The following is a 20,771-nucleotide window of genomic DNA, read 5'->3' as shown; positions in this document are numbered from 1 at the left end:
TACCTATTAATAAACCTATCAATCAACCTTAACTGCTTTGACTATAATCCAATCACAAAGTGAGAAAAGCAAAGGCTATTTTAAGCCATCATCCACCACTACTTCAGGCATTTTCTTTTTTATGTCAAAGAATGCGGCAAAGAATGGACGAAAGATGGAGAGGGAGGACAATTCCCTATCGCGGTCAACTACGAGCCCTTTCTGATATCAGCCACCTCTCCACAAAGCTGCAGACATCAGGCCAGAGGGAAGGAAAAGTGCCTGCAACATTGAGAAGTAGACAATTAGCGAGTTTCTCCCTCAAGGTTTCAACAAATGGTTCCACCTGCAGATTGACAGACACCGCCATTGTATTCTTGTCAAGCTCTCAGCTCGTTGGCTGATATCAGCGGTGTCAAATTGCCACGCCGACTTGATTACACGGGAGTGCTTTAATTGCCATTCTGAGAGGTGTCAACGTCTTTTGTGTCAAGCATTATAAAAAAAAACGTGCTCAGGATGATTTAACCTTGTTATTTTTTAATTTGCGCTGCGAGCGGACTTTATTACAACGCTCAACGCAATCATGACAGAAAACGATAGCTGCGCCGCTAATTCAATGGACACAATGACGAGAGGTCCATAGGCAAAAAAGCAAATGGCAAAAAAAGAGGAAAAGGGATTTAGATATCCATTATAATGCTTTTTTGTGGGGGGAGTACTATATTCCATTACATACCCGCGACCCTGAACAGGATAAGCTCTATAGAAAAGCCCCCGTTTGACTTAATCCTTACTCCTACCTTAAAGAATGGACGTTGCCATGGTGACAAATTTGCGCCGCATATTACACAGATGATTCAGAGCAAAGCTAATTCCCGTGCGATGTTGTGAAGGTGACATCAAACCTCGCAATAAACAGGTCTCAGATTGTAGTCATCTAAGCGGTTAGTGCGTTGGCCTCACATCCCAAAAATGTGCGGGGTAGGCTGGTCGAACACTCGAAATCAGTGTTTCCCAACCACAGATGGTCAAGATGTCCCGTAAGAATTTACAAGGATTCATAAATTGTACTATTCCGAGAGAAAAATCTTAATGTTACGAGATTAAAATCAAACTACAATGAGATTAACATTGAAATAAGATGAACATGACATTATACATTGTACTATTACAAGATTCAATTCATAAAATGTTGAAATTTAAATGTAATGTGTTGCTTATGTGACGTGAAATAGAAGTTGTTTGGTTTCAAGGCCATCAACTTTTGGCAAAGTAACGTCTGTGTGAGCACAACATTGCTTTTGATGCCATATTAGGAGATTTAAGAAATATTGGGAGTAAAAACCATTAAATAAGGAGATTAAAAACGTTACATTACATGAACCGGAAGTTGTTCAGGGTCCGTAAACATCAACTTATGGTGACGTTAGGTCGGTGTAAACATTTTTGGAATCGTTTTTAAGGGTTTACATGATTGCTGTTGATAAAAATTTGATGAATATTGTTAATACTATAAGCAATATAGTTTAAAATTAGAAGATTTTCAGCCAATGGTGTGCCATGACATTTTTTCAATGCACAAAGTGTGCCGCAGCTCTAAAAACTGCTCTACATTGCCCACGGCTATGATTGGTTGTCCTTTGTCTCCTTCTGCCCTGCGATTGGCTGGCCACCGATTCAGCTGGGATAGGCTCCAGCACCCCCCCACGACCCTAGTGAGGCTTCCCTTCCCGAACATGAAGCATGGAATCATTTGAGGAAGCCATTCAAACATGCCAACGTGACTACGCAAGATCCTATTAAAGCTGTCATCACACTCCGCCCTCACACATTACATTCTGCCAGAGGCTCACTGATGAGAGGCTGCTAAAACTCACTGGCTGAACAAATTCCAGGAGGAAAAGACAAAGCCGTGATGCAACAGCTTCCCACACCTGTCAACCGAAAAAAAAAACATCGGAAAATCGAGGTAAAGAAGAAAATCTTGCGTCAAGCAAACACACACACATACACAGTTTTGCATCAATTAGTTCTACGCTGAACTTCAATGGGTTTACGGCCATTTTCAAACCCATTGTGGCTTTAATGCGCATCGAGTATCCGTTCGATAACCCAAAGGACCATTCGTCATTTTCAATCACCTGAAGGGAGATTTGGCTTGAATTCATTTGAGTGAATGAGCCCTAATCAAAACCATTTTGTAGCCAATTGAACGCAAAGAAGCTATCATCTGACCACCATTGACGGTTGTAGACGTCCTATCCTGGGAGGGATTGCCGATTGGACGTCTGTCACCATCGATGGCAGAAAAAATGATTAGATCTAAGAAGTAAATGATCCCCCTTCAGCCATTTGAGTTGATTTTCTCCCCCTAGCACGGCGTGATGATATTAAAAAAGAAAAAGAAGCTTTGACACACAGGCGTAATAACTCAACATTATGTCAGGACAGCTTAATTGGGACTCAGCCTGACCGCCGCCGTCCACATCGACTTCATTATCTTCTACAAAAGGCTACTTAGAGACCCCCATCTTTATGCACATTGGCTAGTGTGCGCGAGTGCGCCAGGCGGCAATGCAAAGGCTACTTCTAAGTAGAAGTAAAAAATGAGAGTTATGCACAGATATAGTTGAAGAGATTAGCAAATGCTTTGAGGTGCAAATGAGGAGAGCATCCAATTAAATTAGCTATCAAGCAAACACAAGGCAGTTAAGATAGCAGCTCATATCGCTATATCCAAGTCTATGCAGGGCCTGCTTTTGCTATAAGCCACAGGTGTCAAAGTGGCGGCCTGCGGGCCAAATCTGGCCCGCCGCATCATCTTGTGTGGCCCGGGAAAGTCAATCATGAGTCCCGACTTTCTGTTTTACGATCAAATTAAAATGAAGATTATAGATGTATATTATATTTACTGATTTTCCCCCTTTTAATCAATAATTCAAATTATTTTAATCCATTTTTTCTGTGTTTTTAGTTCAAAAATCATTTTGTAAAATCTAAAAATATATTTAAAAAAAAGATAAATAAATATTGTTTTAGATGGTGCTACGAGAAAATGCACGGACTGCCACTGAATTTAGTGCATACTGATTGGGCACCCCGTTCAATAGGAGACTTTTAAGTGCGCTCTGTGCGAGTAAATATGCATTTGTATGGTTTATTATGACTTAACGGGAATGCTAACTTTAATAAGGGGAGCAATTGGCTGAGGTTGACAGGTATGGATTACACATGTCCGCATGAACTACACTAGCCATGGCTTTAAGAGAGAGAGAGAGAAAAAGGTCATCTTCACTCATGCTCCCCACTTCACCTCTTCTCTCCTGTGCAATTTGTCGAGTCTCTTCAAACGCCCGGGGCTCGCCTGGCCTCAAACCTCCCATCCCATTTTGCTATTACGACACTACGGCTCTTCTTGCTGCTCTCATCCCTCCAGGCGGCACTTGTTCGGACTATGTCGGAATGCTCAACGCAGCTCTGAGTCACGGCAGGTACGAGAGAAAGAAAAAGAGAGAGAAAAGGAGGGAGAGATGAGAAACACAGGGTTGTTGAATGGGATGTGAAAGGATAGAGGGAAAGGCGTTGCAAAGAAACATTGGATTTTTGCAAAGGGCTTCTAAGCTATAGTGAGATGTCGCTTGTAAAGAACACCTCCTTAGGTCTATATATTTTTCTTGTCTTTCTCATCACGCTTCTGTTCCTCCCTGCTTTCATTAGTTGCAAAATAAAATGCAAATGACTTGGCAGTAATTACCAGCCAGCCTTGTTGCACAAAGCGACGAGGCGAAATTCTCAAACGCTCATTAGAAATGAGGGGGTTAAAAGTCGAGGAATGAAATGTGGTTTGCTCTGAATAAATATGGCTTTTTTCACTTTAGGAGCGTAGTTTCTACACTGGAAGTTCACGAATGAGCGCGTTTTAATGCCATTAACGGCCACCGACGTCCAATCCATTTGAGCTGCGATAGCAGTACTTCACTACTTGTTTACTTTTGTTTCAACGCAGTTGCAGTGGCGGTCCGTGCATTTTCTCGTAGCGCCTTCAACGGGTAAAATCCACTTCCTAGCAGCATTTAATGATTAAATTCAAATACAGGCGTAGGGATACGTCATTGCCTTCTCGCAGGCGGAGGGATATGTCATCGCTTTCACCAACTATGATTGGCTAATGATTAGCCAGAGCTACCAAACTGTATTTGGAGCAAGCTGCACAAGCAAATATATTGTTGAGTTGATTTAAAGCCATTTTCAAGACGGACTATGCCAGAAATACGAAAGGACTGGCTCGACTTTCAGCATTAGCTTCGATGGCGATAGAAAAGAAGGAAGAAAGAAAGGAGGATGGATATTGTGTACAGTTAAAAAGGATTTTTGGTAAGTAAAATATGGCTATATTCCAAAATAATATTTCAATCGTGGGCCCGGTTCTGATATCTGAAAAGTTCCAGTGTTTGTATTTAATCACTAAATGCTGCTAGGAAGTGGATTTTACCCCATTTTAGTGCATTTTTTGCCGTTTCGCCATGGACGTCCATCGCTGTCTTTTCCCGGGAAAATCACCCCCCGGCCCGGTTGTAATTTCTGAAAAGCTCCAGTATTTGTATTTAATCATTAAATGCTGCTAGGAAGTGGATTTTACCCTTTGAAGGCGCAACGAGAAAATGCACGGACCGCCACTGGAGCCCACCAGGGCATAACTTTCCAATTGAATTGAGTATAGTTTTTGACGTGGATACAAAATGATTTTGCCACAATTTTCAATGTCCTTGGTGTAAGCCCCCCTCCTTCGTATTCTAAAATAGAACTAAATCTGAAAACATTTGCTCCAATAAAGTAGCATTAAGAAAGAAAAAGAACTTCGATACAGTAAAGGAGGGCTTCTAAAAATGAGCGCAATATCCCATATGAGTGCTATGACAACACTGTTTCCTCAGAAAAATGGGGAAAAAAGCAGGAATAATGAAAAACACAAAACAATAAAGGCATGAGTGACACAACAAAGTAGAGAAACATTTTCCCCTCCGGCGATTGGGAGACAAGTCGTGACGCTTCGGTGGACTCGGAGGCACTGTACTGATTTTTGGGAGAGATCGGCTAGACAAAATGGGGCAGAATGTTGACATTTTAAACATGTGCACTTCCATGTACGATGAACCTCGTCGGGATTTGGATCTATTTTCAAAATACACAAAATTCGACGTCAAATGGAGAGACGGCGCGTGTCTAAAGGCATTTGAACAGACAAATTAGTTAACTAAGAACCTTAAAATGCTCTCAAAACAACAGGAATTCACCTAAAAATGGCCAAAACTGTGACCCGTAAATACCCTGAAATGACGCATAATTAACTCAATGCTTGCGATTGATAAGGATAAAGCTCCAATCAATGGCAGACATGAAGTTATCTTTTATTTTGAGCCAAAAATCAACTGTTCTGGCCCACGTGAGATGCAGTTGGCATGACCAGTGAAATTAGCCCTCCGACTCTATTCCCAAGCATCTATTTTACAAACACATTTGATCCGCAAAAAAAAGGCTTCAGTGAGGGAGAGAACGCATCCGTTCCGCCACTGCGATGAGTGAAAATCCATAACTGTAAAGTGGGCAATTCCAAAAATGTAATAATGTTGTAAAACACACAGTGGGGAAGGCCCTAAACGCAATGTGCCCACTAAGCCAGTATTTTGCAACCTTTTTGAGCGACGGTATACTTTTTTTGCATTGAAAAAAATATCAAGGCTGCAAATCTTCTCATTTAAAACTATATCGCCTATATTAACAATAAAAAGTCCTTCTCATCAAAGTTTTATCAACAGGGATCCTATAAACCCCCAAAACTATTCCAAAATTCCAAAAGTTGATGTTTACAAACCCCAAACAACTTCCGGTTCATGTCATGTAAGTAACGTAATGATATATATATATATATTAGATATAATATTTAGTTTTTTTATAAATGGATTAAAAGAACTGGCTTAAAAGCCCTGAATATTCAGTTTTTAAAAGATCTAAAACAATGTTTATTTGAGCTTTTTTAAAAATATTTTTAAATTTTACAAAATTATTTTTGAACTAAAAACACAGAAAAAAATGGATTAAAAAAATTACAATTATTGATTTAAAAGGGGGAAAATCAGCAATCAGCATGTGGGTGTAGTGTGTATGTTTAAGCTGGTGTATGTTTTGCCATGCCTGGCTGCGTCTATAAAAACGGTGCGTCCTTTGTGTGTTTAAAATACAGAAATAGCACTCGTTACTGACACTGCGGCTAAAAATACGATGCGCTGTATAGTCGTGAAAATACGGTAGTTCATTTTGCAATTTTTGAACGACTGGAGTAGATTTCAAGTGCCACTTACCCTCTCTGCCGACTGCGAAGTGCCAAAAAAGATTGGGATGAAGGCCAGCCAGATAATACAGGTGGTGTACATGGTGAAGCCGATGGGTTTGGCTTCGTTGAAGGTCTCGGGCACGCCGCGTGTCTTGATGGCGTACACCGTGCACGTCACCATCAGCAGGATGGAATAACCCAAGGAGCAGATCAGCGACAGGTCCGAGATGTCGCACTTGAGGACCCCACGCGCCGTCCTGGGGTCTTGGGTTCGCTGCTCGCCGTAGTCCACCACCGTGTGCGGCGGGTCCACGGCGAACCACACGAACACGCCCATCAGCTGGACTGAGATGAGGGAGAAGGTGATGACCAGCTGGGATGCGGGAGAGATAAACCTGGGAGAAGAACGAGAGAAAAGGCTCTTGAGATATTTGACTTGACTCATAAAGGACAATGGATGACTTGCTTTGGAAGCAATTAGCTCTACCTGATGTAAAAATAAATCATAATAATCACATATTTTTGCTAATGACTCCGAGTTGCCTAATTTGGAGAATCTGACGATACCGAGTCAGGTTCTGACACCCAGGAAATGGATTCAATAGAAGGGGGAAAAGTACTTTAGCCAAACATTTTGAATAGAGCTGCCACACAATAATAACTGAATTGTAGTATAATGAGATTTCAAGATTTACCATCTAAATGGGGGATTTCAACCAAGGGGAAAAAAGCTAAACACAAATCCGTTTTTTCCAGTTGTGCAGCACCAAAATTTGCATTTTGCAAACAAATGGTATATTATGAAGTGTTATGTATAAATAAACTTAGAGTGAATAAATAGAGTTTTGCACCTAGGACCTAATCAAGACTTAATACTACTACTTATACTACTTATTACTATGTTGACCATTTATTTATATATTACTATTTAGTGATTATTTAGTTATTATTATTTAGTGATTATTTACGTGTGGGTGGCGGCGTGGCAAACCGCTAACCCGGAAAACGAAGGTAACAAAAGATTAAGACAAAACTAGAATTCAGTTTTGTGTGAAGTTACATTAAACGTATGTTTGAGTTTGTCTGTATATATTTATCCAAGTTAATTTAAATTTGTTTGTTCGTTTACGAGTGCTGTGGATAAAAAAAACCGAACCGCCCCCCCTCCGCCTCCGCGTGTGTCGTTGTCTCTACCCTCCACAAAATGTGTCAAATTTTACATCTATTAAACACATTTTATTACTATTAAACTACTCATTATGTATTACTTTGTCAATATATGCCGAATTAGAAGAAATAAAACATTTTTTCCAATCCAATATCCTGTTTTGGGTGTTTTTTCAGAGGGTTGGAACGAATGAATTTGTTTTCAATTCATTTCAATGGGAAAAGCTCGAAATACGATCTCAGTCTCAGAACGGATTACGATCGTATGTCGAGGTACCACTGTATAAATATAGCGCATCAGCAAGCAATGTCCCTAGACAGTCAAGCTGTCAGCGTCGTACAGCATTTTGAATTTAGTGCATACTGGTTGGCACCCTGTCCAATGCATTTGTACGTTTTTTTATCGCTTAATAAGGGGAATTAGCCGAAGTTGACAATGCCTCTTAACCTGGGCGCCGTTACAGACTTCTTCCCCTGTTCGAAGATGCGGTGTATCCTGTTGGTCTTTGTGAGCAGCGCCGCGTAGCTGAAGCACATTCCCAAGCCCAGGAAGATTCTACGGAAGGAGCAGACGCCGACGTCCGGCGCGGCGATCATCAGGAAGGTGATGGCGTAGCACAAGAAGATCCCCGTCAGGAGCACGTAGCTCATCTCGCGGCCCGACGCCCGCACGATGGGCGTGTCGTTGTAGCGCACAAAGGTGACGATGACAAAGGAGGTGGCGATGATGCCCAGCATGGAGAGGAAAACGGGCACCACGGCCCACGGGGAGTGCCACTCCAACTTGATGATGGGGATGGCCACGCAACCCGTGCGGTTGGCGTCGGGACGCATTTCGTACGGGCACAGCTCGCACGTGAACTCGGAAGCCTGACAACACGGACAAAGGCGGAAGTTAGAAAGTGTTGTCCACTGCTGACTTTCTGTTTTAGGATCAAATTAAAATGAAGAGTATGGATGTATATTATATTTCCTGATTTTCACCCTTTTAAATCAATAATTGTCATTTTTTATCCATTTTTCTATGTTTTTAGTTCAAAAATCATTTGGTAAAATCTAAAAATATATAAAAAAGCGAAAATAAACATTGTTTTAGATCTATAAAAAGCTGAATATTCAGGGCTTTTAATCCCTCTATAAAAAAAAAAATCTAAATATTATATCTAAAATGGTCCAGCCCACATGAAACCAAGTTGACGTTAACGCGGCCCGCGAACCAACCTGAGTCTGACAGTCTTGCTTTAGACCACATGTGTCAAAGTGGCGGCCCGGGGGCCAAATCTGGCCCGCCGCATGATTTTGTGTGGCCCGGGAAAGTAAATCATGAGTGCCGACTTTCTGTTTTAGGATCAAATTAAAATGAAGAGTATAGCTGTATATTAAATTTTCTAATTTTCCCCCTTTTAAATCAATAATTGTAATTTTTTAATACATTTTTTCTGTGTTTTTAGTTCAAAAATCATTTCGTAAAATTTAAAAATATAAAAAAAAGCTGAAATAAACATTGTTTTAGATCTATAAAAAGCTGAATATTCAGGTCGCCAAAAGTTGATGCCCCTGAAACCAAAAAACGTCTGGTTCACCTAACGTAAAAAATGACTTAAATCTCGTAACATTACGCCTTTTTTTTACTCTTAATATTACATAAATCTCCTAACATTACACAAAGAGTCCACGTTACAGAACATAAGCAACAAAATGACTTTAATCTCATTCTATTACGAGTTGAATCGTGTAATATTCCAATCTATCATTCAATGTTCATTATATTTTGATTTTAATCCCGTAATAGTTTAATTTTATTCTCAAAATATAAGGATATTTCTCTCAAAACATTACAATGTGGTTGGGAAACACTGCCTTATCCTCACCAGGCTTGCGGGGATGTCGGGGTCTGTCCCAGTTAGGTGAGAGACACCCCGATAAAAGCGATTTCCTACTGTATTTTGTCTTCACGGCGACCAGTCTAGGGTGGAGTCCAAAATCCAAAATCAGACGGGATAAGCTACGGCACCCCGCGGCCCTGACAAGAATAAGCGGTGTCGAAGAGGAATAAAGGAATGAGGAACAACACGACCGAACGTCAAGTGACTTGTATCGGAGAACGACACGTGGCCCATTTATTTTTATTCTCTACCTCGCTTTATTGTGGCACGCTGGTTTTTTTGTCCTCGCTAGTCCCGCTGCTCAAGTCCCAAATCTACAGTCAACGTGTCAGCGCAATATTGATCTACTTGCCGCTTCTCGTGTCAGCAAAATGAGTATCGATCGGCGACAATGGCCGGCCCGGCTGTTGTTATTCTTGATATTTTCTTCACCCTTTGACTGTACCCCGACTAAGTAACACCTTAGTGGCTCGTTTTCTTACTTTAGGGCCAGTGTTTCCCAACCACTGTGCCGCGGGAAATTGTAAGAAGTCATATAATGTCATATTCAGAGAGAAAAATTAACATAAATCAAAATCTGACTATTACAGGGTTAAATATGATGAACGTTAAATTATATAGATTATACTAGTGCAAGATTCAACTTGTGAAACAGTCATTTTGCTGCTTATTTTTCTTTAACTTGAACCGGAAGTTGTTTGTTTTGCAGGGCATCGACTTTTGCCGACGTAAAGTCTGTGTGAGCACAATATTTTTTTGCGTGATATTAGAATGAAGTCATATTTGGAGAAAAGTCATAAAATGGTGCGATTAAAAACATGACGAGGTTAAATTCAGAATATGTTAAATGATAAATTATAAACTATACTATAACACAACGGTGTCAGACTCGGGTTGGTTCGCGGGCCGCGTTAACGTCAACTCGATTTCATGTGTTTTAGATATAATATTTAGATTTTTTGTTTATAAATGGATTAAATGAACTGGATTAAAGGCCCTGAATATTCAGTTTTTATAGATCTAAAACAATGTTTATTTGAGCTATTTTATATATATTTTTAGATTTTACAAAATGATTTTTGAACTAAAAACACAGAAAAAAATGATTAAAACAATTCAATTATTGATTTAAAAGTGGGAAAATCAGGAAATGTAATATACATCTATACTCTTCATTTTAATTTGATCCTAAAACAGAAAGTCGGCACTCATGATTTACTTTCTCGGGCCACACAAAATGATGTGGCGGGCCAGATTTGGTCCCCCGTCCGCCACTTTGACACATGCTATAACAAGAAATGGTTTAACTGTCATTTTGTTGCTTATTTTTCTCTAACATGAAGCGGAAGGCGTTTCATTTCCACTTTTGGCGACGTAAAGTCTGTGTGAGCACTTTTTTATGGCGTAATATTAGGAAATTTAAGTCATATTTGGAGAAAAGTCATACAATTCTGCATTAGGTCAGTGTGAAAAATTACAATTTTGGAGGTTTATGTGATTCCTGCTGATAAAACTTTGATGAGAATGACTATTGTTATTAAAGACGACATCGTTTTAAATGAAAAGATTTTCATATGGGTGTCCATTGGGATTTTTTTCAATGCAAAAAGTGTGCCGCAGCTCCAAAAAGGTTGGGAAACACTGGCTTAGGCAAGAACGTGCATACCTGGTAGTTGTAGCCCTCGCATCGCTCGCAGTGCCAGCAGCACGGCACCCCTTTCACCACCTTCTTCCTCTCCCCGGCGCGGCACGGCAAACTGCATACCGAGGCGGGCAGCGACAGGTCGCCGGTCCTCCAGCGCATGGCGTCAACCTTTGGGAAATAATGGACAAGCCTACTTTAAAAACACTGTTGTAAAACAATCTACCGTATTTTCACGACTATAAGCCGCACATAAAAGTCTTAAATGTTCTCCAAAATAGACAGGGCGCCTTATAATCCAGTGCACTTTATATATGGACCAATACTAAAATTGTTATCACGATAAAATAAAATAAATCAGTCGATAGGGTACACCATCCTCTACAGCTCTCACAACTACGGCAAGCAGCCCCCGACTCTACTATTTTCCCCGTAGAAAAAGTACTCCGCAGTGACTGCTGGGATATATAGTTCTTTTGTCAATACACCCAATGGATTGTGGCCTGGACATTGACATTAACACAGCTTTACAAAGCGTGGAAGGCAGCACTGGAATAGTTATGCTAGCTACTATTTGTGAATGGATTGTGGCCTGGAGATCGACATCAACACATCTTTACGAAGCGTGGAAGGCAGCGCTGGAATAGTTACGCTAGCTACTAGCTAGCTACTATTTGTGAATGGATTGTGGCCGCATGGACGAACGTATAAAACTCAGCGTTTTCGATGACTCATTTGGACAATTGTTCAATTCGGACACAGAAAATGAGGACTTTGAAGGATTTGTGGGTGACGATGACGTGAGTACATTGTAAAATGGCTAAATAAAGTACAACCGAACTCAGTTTTGCTTCCGTTGCCTTTTTAAAAACGTGTTTTTAGCGTGTGGGTGTAGTGTGTATGTTTAAGTTGGTGTATGTTTTGCCATGCCTGGCTGCATCTATAAAGACGGTGCGTCCTTTGTGTGTTTAAAATACAGAAATAGCACTCGTTACTGAAACTGCGGATAAAAATATAATGCGCTGTATTGTCGTGAAAATACGGTACCAGAGAAGAATAAAAAAATGCGCGTCTAAATGACATATTTTAGCTCGATTTACAAGTGGCCAAGCTAAAATGAGAATTGGAGTGTGTGTCTCATCCGCCGCCGTTTGGCAGTTTGCTCTAGAGATGCAAATATAACTGTCTGGGAAAATAATTACCTCACGTCCTCATGTGTCGGCGCGTGAGCTGCAGAGCAAATGAGCGTACGTTGGAAACCTTTTGAAAAATCCTATGCCGCATGATCGCTTTTGACAGACTCGGTCGGTTTGCCTCATCGTGAGCCATCGCTTATTCATTGACATCCCAGTTTTTGACAGTAAGAGCAACCAAAAATGAAGTTTTTTTTACATTTTTTGGGTGCAGCCAACAGGTTTTATTATTAAATGTGTTGTTATGAATAGATAAAACATGTTCCACTACACTCAGCTTGGCTTCCATCATGTGGAAAATATTTACTGCCCATTAGTCTCCTCATCTGTCTTATTTTTTTTAATGAAGTCCTGTGTGGATTGCGCTCCTTGGTTAAGTTTGTATTCGATTATTTTCACTCGGATGCGCTACTAGCAAAAATACTCACCTTTAGGTGCAGTTTATTTGTCCAGGAACCGATGACTTTGTACTCGGCGGTGGATCTGTTATTGATCTGGTACTGGAAAATATCGTATCGTCCCGGCGCGTCTCCGTTCTCGTTGAAAACCACCGGGGTGCCGGCGCTTCCTGAGGAAGTAGACAATGGCAATGAGCATGGAAGTAGGCAGAACTCCGCAATGGGTTTTAATGTCACATTCTGGGGAAACCCGTCTTGTGAGGACGTTTGGGAGATTTTCAATAAAGTGCTTCTTCCACGAGTGGGATTTTTCCAGGAAATGTAGATTTAAATGATATATATAGAACCTCTGTTAGGTTCTGTCTGCTTTCAGGTCGTGTAACGTGAATAAATGCAAGCCCGAGTACATTAAACGTCGGGGCTTTGCCGAGCGGCAATAGCTTTTATTTCTCGTTTTCTTCTGTTTCGGCTGTCCCTCTTCCTTCACCATTTCTTTTATGGAGACACAATCCGATTGGACGGCGGACACGGACGGAAATCCAATTACCGTGTACATGTGGAGGAAGCGCCGCGTTACGGAAATAAAAGCCGGCAACCATAACTCATTGATAGGGTGGGATGCAGTTGAGGATACATAAAAAAGCAAAACAATTCAGAGGCATTAAAAGAAGCTTAAGCTCGCCGTGTTCACTTTGGAGACTCTTTGGTTACGGTTTGCTGAAACACATCCATCGAAAATGTCGGATAATAAATAAGTTACTGCAGCAACCTTGGAAAGTGCATTCTAAATAACATTCTGACTTTACCGATTATTGGAGATGTTTCTAAGTAACGCCAGGGAAGGCTTTTTTGTCGTCTTTTGTCCGTGCTTACCTTGGCCCGAGGATGATAATTTAGCATTTGGTGGATGTAAATAATGGCCTGATTTTTAAAAGCAGTAGCAGCAATTGGTGCAAATTGACATGGCGTCAGGTAGAATTGAGCCATTATGTGGAGAAAGCTTGTACCTGGCAATCTCGCGTCACTTTGCGCTCATATTCCATTCCGACATAAACACCCCTGATGAATATGTCATTTAGTTTATTCCACACAATAGAAGAGGGAACTATTGCCTGAATAGCTAAGTAAACAACACTGTTATTTAGCTAAGCCAGGTTTTTGTGACGGAAAGTGAAACATCTGCAGCTTTCACGGCTTGTGCCTTCTCGTACTCTTGCTTTACTATTCCCGTATGTCTCGCCTTAACTTTTCGTCTTACTTCATTGCTTCGTTCCCTTCCTACTCACATAAAAAAAAAAATAATAATAATACATAGCTGTTGTTTTGCTTGTTTTGCTGCATCTCTCCCTAAAGCCTAAATTTTCAGGCCTTCCGTGTTAGTAGCAAACTCATAACAGCTTTTTGGGAAGAAAAAAAAGCTGGTTGTTCCGCACAAAAAATAGGCAACAATGGCAGCCACTAACAGTACAGGAGAACACAAGCACAGTCTCTCAAGGTATCATCAACAATGGCTAACAAGTAGCAGACAACTAAATAAGGGTCCAACAATGTCTAACTATCTTAATCTGAGGATGTTACCTTCCTAAAATAATGGTTCATAACAGAAAACTGAGAAAGAGAGCTCAAATGATCAGTAGTTTTGGCGATTTAAGCCAGGACTAAATTCTTTTTACTGATCTTTGTGGGCTTTTTGACGATTTAAGATGGTTTCTGGCTGTTCCCAATTTGACTTGTCTGATAATCTTTCCCAAAGACCAGCAGAGGAGAATTAGGGGTCTTTCAAAAAAAAATGTCTAGTGAAGAGGGATCAATTTGGCGTAGTGATGAGAACGCTGCCAGATGCTGAGCAAGTTCTTTGCTGGACTGCCTCCAATCTCTTTCAAAGACCAATCTGGGGGTGAGGAAAAAAACCCTTTTTCAAGGCCTTCCAAATGCGACTTACATTTTAAACCCTCAACAGAGTCGTGTTGCATTCAAGTGTTCCTTGGTGTTATCCAAACATATGTCAATAATCTCTACTAAATACCTTGTACAATCGTAGCAGTTAATCAGTAGGGAATTAAATAATCGTCATGGCGCATGCAGTGAGATGTTTTAATATTTGTTGAATTGTTCGAGGAAGTAATAGCCTTGAATGGAAACCTGGGTAAACAACAACTACTAGATTTTCCGGTCTAAAAATCATACTTTTTCATAGTTTAGCTGAGGCTGCGACTTATAATACGACTTTTATATTTTGCATCACTGACCGCAAACTGGTTCTTATGTTGTGTTTTTTTAGGTCATAGTTATCCAAGAAAAAAACTTTGTTACATTAAAAGGTGCTTATTTTGTCTTTGGGTCCCTATATTACTCTTACTTTAACGTATAAAGTTTGTTCTTGTTTGATTAATTGAATGAATTTAAAAATAAAAACACACCACCCCCAAAATGCATTTTATACTCCAGTGCAACTTGTATGTATATATAGATTTTTATCCCTTTCATTGTGCATTCTTTGGCTGGTACGGCTTATACTCGAGTACTCAACGACAGTATCATTGACAAAGTCCAGTAGATGTTCTCTATTATTCTCAGCCTTCTAGTTTTGGGTTATTGTGGAACTGTGTGCAGTCTCCCATATAGGCAAAAACCTGCAGAATTTAAAAGCGATCTGAATGTCACCGTGCCTCAGCAAAGTCCCGATAGCACTTTTTCCCCACTTGCGAAGGTCATCTGGCTCATAAAGCCATCAAGTCATGTGTCAAAGCAATTCCTGTCTGTGGCAATTTGGCTAAACAGCTAGAACGTTTTAACAGGAGCCTTTCTCCATTCAAAGTTGTTATCGAGCGCGTTTGCCTAACAGGCTGTTCCATCACCTCTTGTCGCCCATCTATCTGGGCCTTATTAAGTCCATCGGTTTTATTTCCTACGCCTCTGCCAGGTCAGGTCGCCACGGTCCTCCGGGCTCAATCTCCATCCCCGAGATCACGAGGTCTCGGTCAAGTTCGCCATCTCCGAGCGAGTAAATTCCGCCATTACTGTGCTCTCGGCTCCCTCAGGTCATTATTTGTAGCCTAGCGTCATCATCATCATCATCATCATCATCATCATCATCCGCCAGCCGGTTGAGACCCTTTGGCTGCCCCGCCAACCACGACCCCCTTCTTTCTGTTTCTTTTGCCCTCTGGCCCTGGAACCCTCCTCCCCAAATTACACGGCCAGGTAGGGAGTTCACCCCTCAAAGTCAGAGCGCCCTAATTAGCTCAAGCCACTTCCCGTGACGGGTTCATCTCGTCTCCGGGCGGGAGACGTGACCTGTCAAAGCAAGAAGAAAGTTCTTTTCGTCTTAACACTCTCATAAACTTGAGTGCTGTACCAAAATGTCCGTGGCTAAGTCATTTTTTTACAATTTGACAAGTCCACTGCGTCTTAGCCTTTGCCCTTTCTGTTCAATACTTTTGTTCGTCCGATCTATTTTGAATGGATTGGCTATCTATTGCGAATAAGTGAAAGGAACGATCATCTTAATAATAATTGCCGAAACTGCGGCACTGAAAAGTATGAAAATGCTTTCAGGTGGTTTTCAAGATACAACCTCTGTTCACTTTTACTTTACGATAAGTAAGCACTGTTAAGGTCCTTCATAACTACCGTATTTTTGGACTATAAGTCGCACTAACCAAAAAAATGCACAATTAAAAGGGGAAAAAAACCTCTGGTCACTTTTACTTTACGATAAATAAGGACTGTTAAGGTCATTCACAACTACCGTATTTTTGGACTATAAGTCGCACTAACCAAAAAAATGTACAATTAAAGGGGGAAAAAACACAAGCCACACTAGCCAAAGAATGCGCAATCAATGGGAAGGAAACATATTAGTTGCATAGGAGTAAAAGTTATATAAGATTCATTGATTTTCTGTAGTGGTTATCCTCTATTGTACAATATTATAGATTAAAGTAATAGGAAAATTGGGAACAACAGTGAAAATAAGCATCTGTTAATGTAACATATTAACAGTTTCACCTAAAAGAATGGCATGAGCATTTTGAAGAGCCCTCTTTTTAAATAAATAAGTCCTCTATAAATATTCTTGGTATTACTTGCTCTGGTCTGTATCATGTAAACAGTACATTATCAGAAAATGAAGGGAGGAAAATAGACTATTTGCCTTTTGGCTTAGACGCTCACAATCTCATATCATAAAAAAAGGGATTTGGGGAACGTGTGTAAACATCAACTGGCGAGTCATCAGCATTTCCCAGAAGAAAACAAAGGTGACCGACCGAATGAGATGCAAAACGAAAACTTGGTAAACACGGTAAATGACCCAATACGGCTTTTGTGTATGTTATTTTAAATGACGCAAAAAATGTCAGGATTCAGCATATTTGCATGCTCATTAGAAACGTGTAATACGATAAAACAATAATAATCCTATAAAATGATCAAAAGGAGAACTGAGGAGACCACCACCCATTTCTTATGAAGTGGCATGTGAAACATCTGACGACAGCCATGCACAAATCGTCTTTGGGTAAATCGTTTGTATCGCGTCGGTCGACGCTTTGATTGGGCCGGCGTTTCCCGTACGCTTCAAGGAGAATTCCATTACGGCCTTTTGTCTCATTTTGCTTCCATCTTCTGCCGTGCAGGAATTCTCTTTCGTCTAACGAACGCTGGCGACGTGGCTATCGGACGATGGTACGGGCGCTGTCGCCATGGCAACTGGAGGGGAGGGGGCACGTGTGCTGTAGGGAGTTGGATGGGCGCACTTTTTATGCAGGGTCTCCGTGTCAGTGCAAGGATATAACCCACGGACCATTTTTTTCCCCCCACACGGGGGCTGTAAAACCGGGATTTTATCGCTCCATTTTTTAACCGCAGGCATATTCGTTCTTGCGACCCCTGCAGTCAAAACGCCATCGTCCATGGCAGCCATTGCGTTAACAAGGAAGCTTAAAATACCTCAAAACCGCCAAGCCTTCACTTGGAAATGGGCAAAAATATCATCAGGAATCGAGCAAAACACTGGAAGTAGCCTGGAAATTCCCTAAAATTTGATCTGAAATTTACTGGGGAAATGTCACCCAAAAAATCCCGGTTAAAATACGCCCTCCGCCCTTTTAACATTATCGTGGACCCATACCACCCTGGTCACAATCTGTTCCAGCTGCTGCCCTCTGGCAGATGCTATAGGTCCCACAAAGTACGGACAAATAGGCTTAAGAACAGTTTTTATCCCACACCCATCAGGACTCTAAACTTCCGTTAACACGACACACAATCCTTTCTGCGTAATAACTTCGGGGTGAGGTAATATGAATAGACGTTGGGCGGTGATCTGCCTCCTACTGGCTGACTGAAGGTAAGTGAAAGACAGTGAGAGGTAAGTGATCCGCTCGGGGGGTGATGCGATGTATCCATCACGGCAGAATGCCAAATTACGAGTCCGAAATTATCACTTATTTGGGTCTTTTGCCGGAAAAATGCCCCTTATGGAGAAGCACTACTAATTTCGTCATACGCAGTTTCTGGGTATGATGACAATTCGGCTTTTTGTCGAGTCAATGATGATGACAAAGCCTATGTCCGATTATTATTATTTATAATGGGAGTACTTCTACCATGGGTCTTCTCTCTGTTTAACCAAAGGAAAAAACAGAGCCTGGTCTACCAAGGTTGCTCTTTCTGCCAACCAAACTGAGACTTGAAAATAGTGAGGCAAAACTGAACTGTCAAATCAAAGAAGGGGGAAAAAAATAATAAAAAATAAATGGCTTTGCATTGCTGACAGCTCTCATCAAATGATAGTGCACTGAGTTAACATGACAGACCTCCTCTCGATTTCACCCCAAATAGTGTCGGGAAGTGCGCAATGACTTATTTATACTTTGAAGACATTCACGTGAATTATACATCTTAAAGCGACATCAAAACAGCTTTAATTGTGGCAACGCGACACCATTGGCGCCCGGCGAGATGGCGTCTGCCGGTCGAGTGTGTTTTCGGGACTCAACTTGGTGTTGTGATAACCTGTGGTACATCTTTCCAAGGGGGTAAGGTGGAATGCGGAGCCTCTCTAAGCTGGCAATAACTGCAAAACACCCTCTTAAGCGGAAGAGTGCAGATCAAGTGCCTGCTGATAGACAGCGGCAGAATCCAAATACAAGTTCCCAGGAAGGACTTTTTTATTTTTATGAATCCGCATCATAACAATTCCTGCCCGCGTGTCTTGTTAAGTAATCAGAAGCTATCTATCTACGCAAAACAATGCATCTGGGACGCAGGAAATGAAAAGTTGGCAGAGCGAGACGCATTGAAAGTAGAAAGCCGGTCGAAGAAAACATCCGTAAAAATATCAGACGTGATATTATTTAGGAGGAAATGAGGGAGCCCAATTAAAATTGACAGAGTGAGAAAGTGGCTGAAATTGGAACTATGAATACGTCAGCTCAGTTTACAGTTTTTAGACAACTCGGGATGACCTTGTGTGAACTCAGACATGGGTTAGATTTCTGTTTCTATTAATGACATCCACATATTTTGCTAACTAGAATAGATAGGGTTGTATTGACGAGCTACAATGACATTTTCGGCACAATTACGAGGCTGCAGTCAAACAAATGAACTGCCGGGAATCCTGTTATTTTCTAATTCCATTACTGTGCTTTCATTTATTTCAATCGACTGCCTGCTATGAACACGGCAGGAGAAAATGTTGCATAATGACGGATATTGCACAGGGACAAATGGATTCTAATTATGAGATAATATATGCGCGCATCACAACGGCCGATATTGGGCTAGGATTAAATATCCGTCTTTGTTTTGTTTAAACTCACTAATGACACCGATACGTGGCCATATTCGAAAATGGAGTTGAAATGAGAATGGCTGGTTGCCATGGATGACTCACCGTTAAAGTTGACGGCACGGATGTGCCCGAGTAGCTCCTTGCCGTCAATACTGCTGGCCATACGCGGGCACATTCCCGGGTAACCGTGGCACAGTTTCCGGTGCATGAGGTGCAAGGCGTGCGCCATGGCGTACACGGCGTCCATGACAAACTGCACTTTGCCCTCTTGCTCGTAGCTGGAATCGCGGCCCACCTTCTCCAAACCTGAAATGCAAACAAAATCATTTTGCATGGAGGCAGATTGCAAAACCGGAGGATGGCAAAATTGCACCGAATGATTACAACGGGGAGGAATGGCCACAAATAAAGTGTTATTTCATTTAGAAGCACCGCCTTGAGTCCGTTTACGGTACCGGTAACGTTTCGTCGACAGACACTTGGTCGACGGACACTTGGTCGACGGACACTTGGTCCCCGGACGTTTCGCCGAACGGACAGTTCGTCGAACAGACGTTTCGTCGAACGGAGGTTTTGTCGACGGATTCGAGATTGTTTTTAAAAAAAAAACGTACTTAAAAGAAATCCTGTACAAAAGTGGTTAGACGGCGTACACAATTTCAAATGATTAAAAAAAAAACGTAGAAATTGATAGGTATGTCGTTTTTGTGTGTTTAATTTAGAGCTAGAGCACAAAACAAATGTAACCTGAGTCCGCTTACTATGGTTAACACCAATGCCATTACACCAGAAACAAATTTAAGCAGCATACTTATCGAAAAAAGCTCTCCATTCTGTGTCATTACATTTGACCTCAGCATCAATTTCAAGCTACAATGGGCCAATCCTGTCATTCTAGTCCTTCTATTCTGAACTGCTCTCGTTTTGGTGATTGGACTTTCTATTTTTTGACAGAGGGGAGAGGGCAAAATCATTACCCATGTGTGCAGAGAAGCACGAACAATAGTGGAGGCCCTTCGATCAATACGACCGCCTATGAAGCAATAACGGGCTCCAGACAACAGATTCCAGTCGCCATTTTTCTTTGGCCGTTTGTATGCATGGCATTGTATGGAAACTACATTCTGCTCACAAAAAAACTGCAGTTGGGAAAAAGTCATCCGTGAGAAAAATTTATGACGGTGTCACATTTCGTGGCAGCATTTTTCTTTGGAGATTGTAACCTTTCAGTCACTGCTTTTTTATTCGATTAGCTGCCAGAAAAGGAAGGTAGTACGACTTTATTTGAAAAGAAATGTGACAAGGAGACGCTGATGAAGTTGGCCTTGGTGACAAAATACCGAATCAATGCAATTTTCTTGTCTGAGACA

General features: G+C 41.2%; 1 protein-coding gene and 1 long non-coding RNA gene across 8 annotated transcripts in view; one reads left to right on the top strand and one right to left on the bottom strand.

Moving 5' to 3' along the window:
- The window catches only part of LOC144069193 (uncharacterized), a 128,594-nt gene extending 128,092 nt beyond the window's left edge, over positions 1-502 (top strand). For all 6 annotated transcript variants that reach the window (XR_013298408.1, XR_013298409.1, XR_013298406.1 and 3 more), the window contains one exon: positions 131-502. This is a non-coding gene — a long non-coding RNA (uncharacterized LOC144069193). The remainder of the gene's footprint in view (positions 1-130) is intronic.
- grm8a (glutamate receptor, metabotropic 8a) overlaps positions 1-20,771 on the bottom strand; it is a 140,122-nt gene that overhangs the window by 10,059 nt on the left and 109,292 nt on the right. For both annotated transcript variants that reach the window (XM_077594351.1, XM_077594350.1), the window contains exons 7-11: positions 19,504-19,707; positions 12,630-12,769; positions 11,033-11,179; positions 7,929-8,350; positions 6,342-6,708 (exon numbers count right to left, since the gene is read on the bottom strand). In XM_077594351.1, coding sequence (XP_077450477.1) covers positions 6,342-6,708; positions 7,929-8,350; positions 11,033-11,179; positions 12,630-12,769; positions 19,504-19,707 — 1,280 coding nt within the window. The remainder of the gene's footprint in view (positions 1-6,341; positions 6,709-7,928; positions 8,351-11,032; positions 11,180-12,629; positions 12,770-19,503; positions 19,708-20,771) is intronic.

Source organism: Stigmatopora argus, chromosome 23 (genome assembly GCF_051989625.1).
Source record: "Stigmatopora argus isolate UIUO_Sarg chromosome 23, RoL_Sarg_1.0, whole genome shotgun sequence".
Classification (NCBI taxonomy): Eukaryota; Metazoa; Chordata; class Actinopteri; order Syngnathiformes; family Syngnathidae; genus Stigmatopora; species Stigmatopora argus.
The sequence above is the reverse complement of the archived record's forward strand: the minus strand, read 5'-3'. Positions and strand labels throughout refer to the sequence as shown.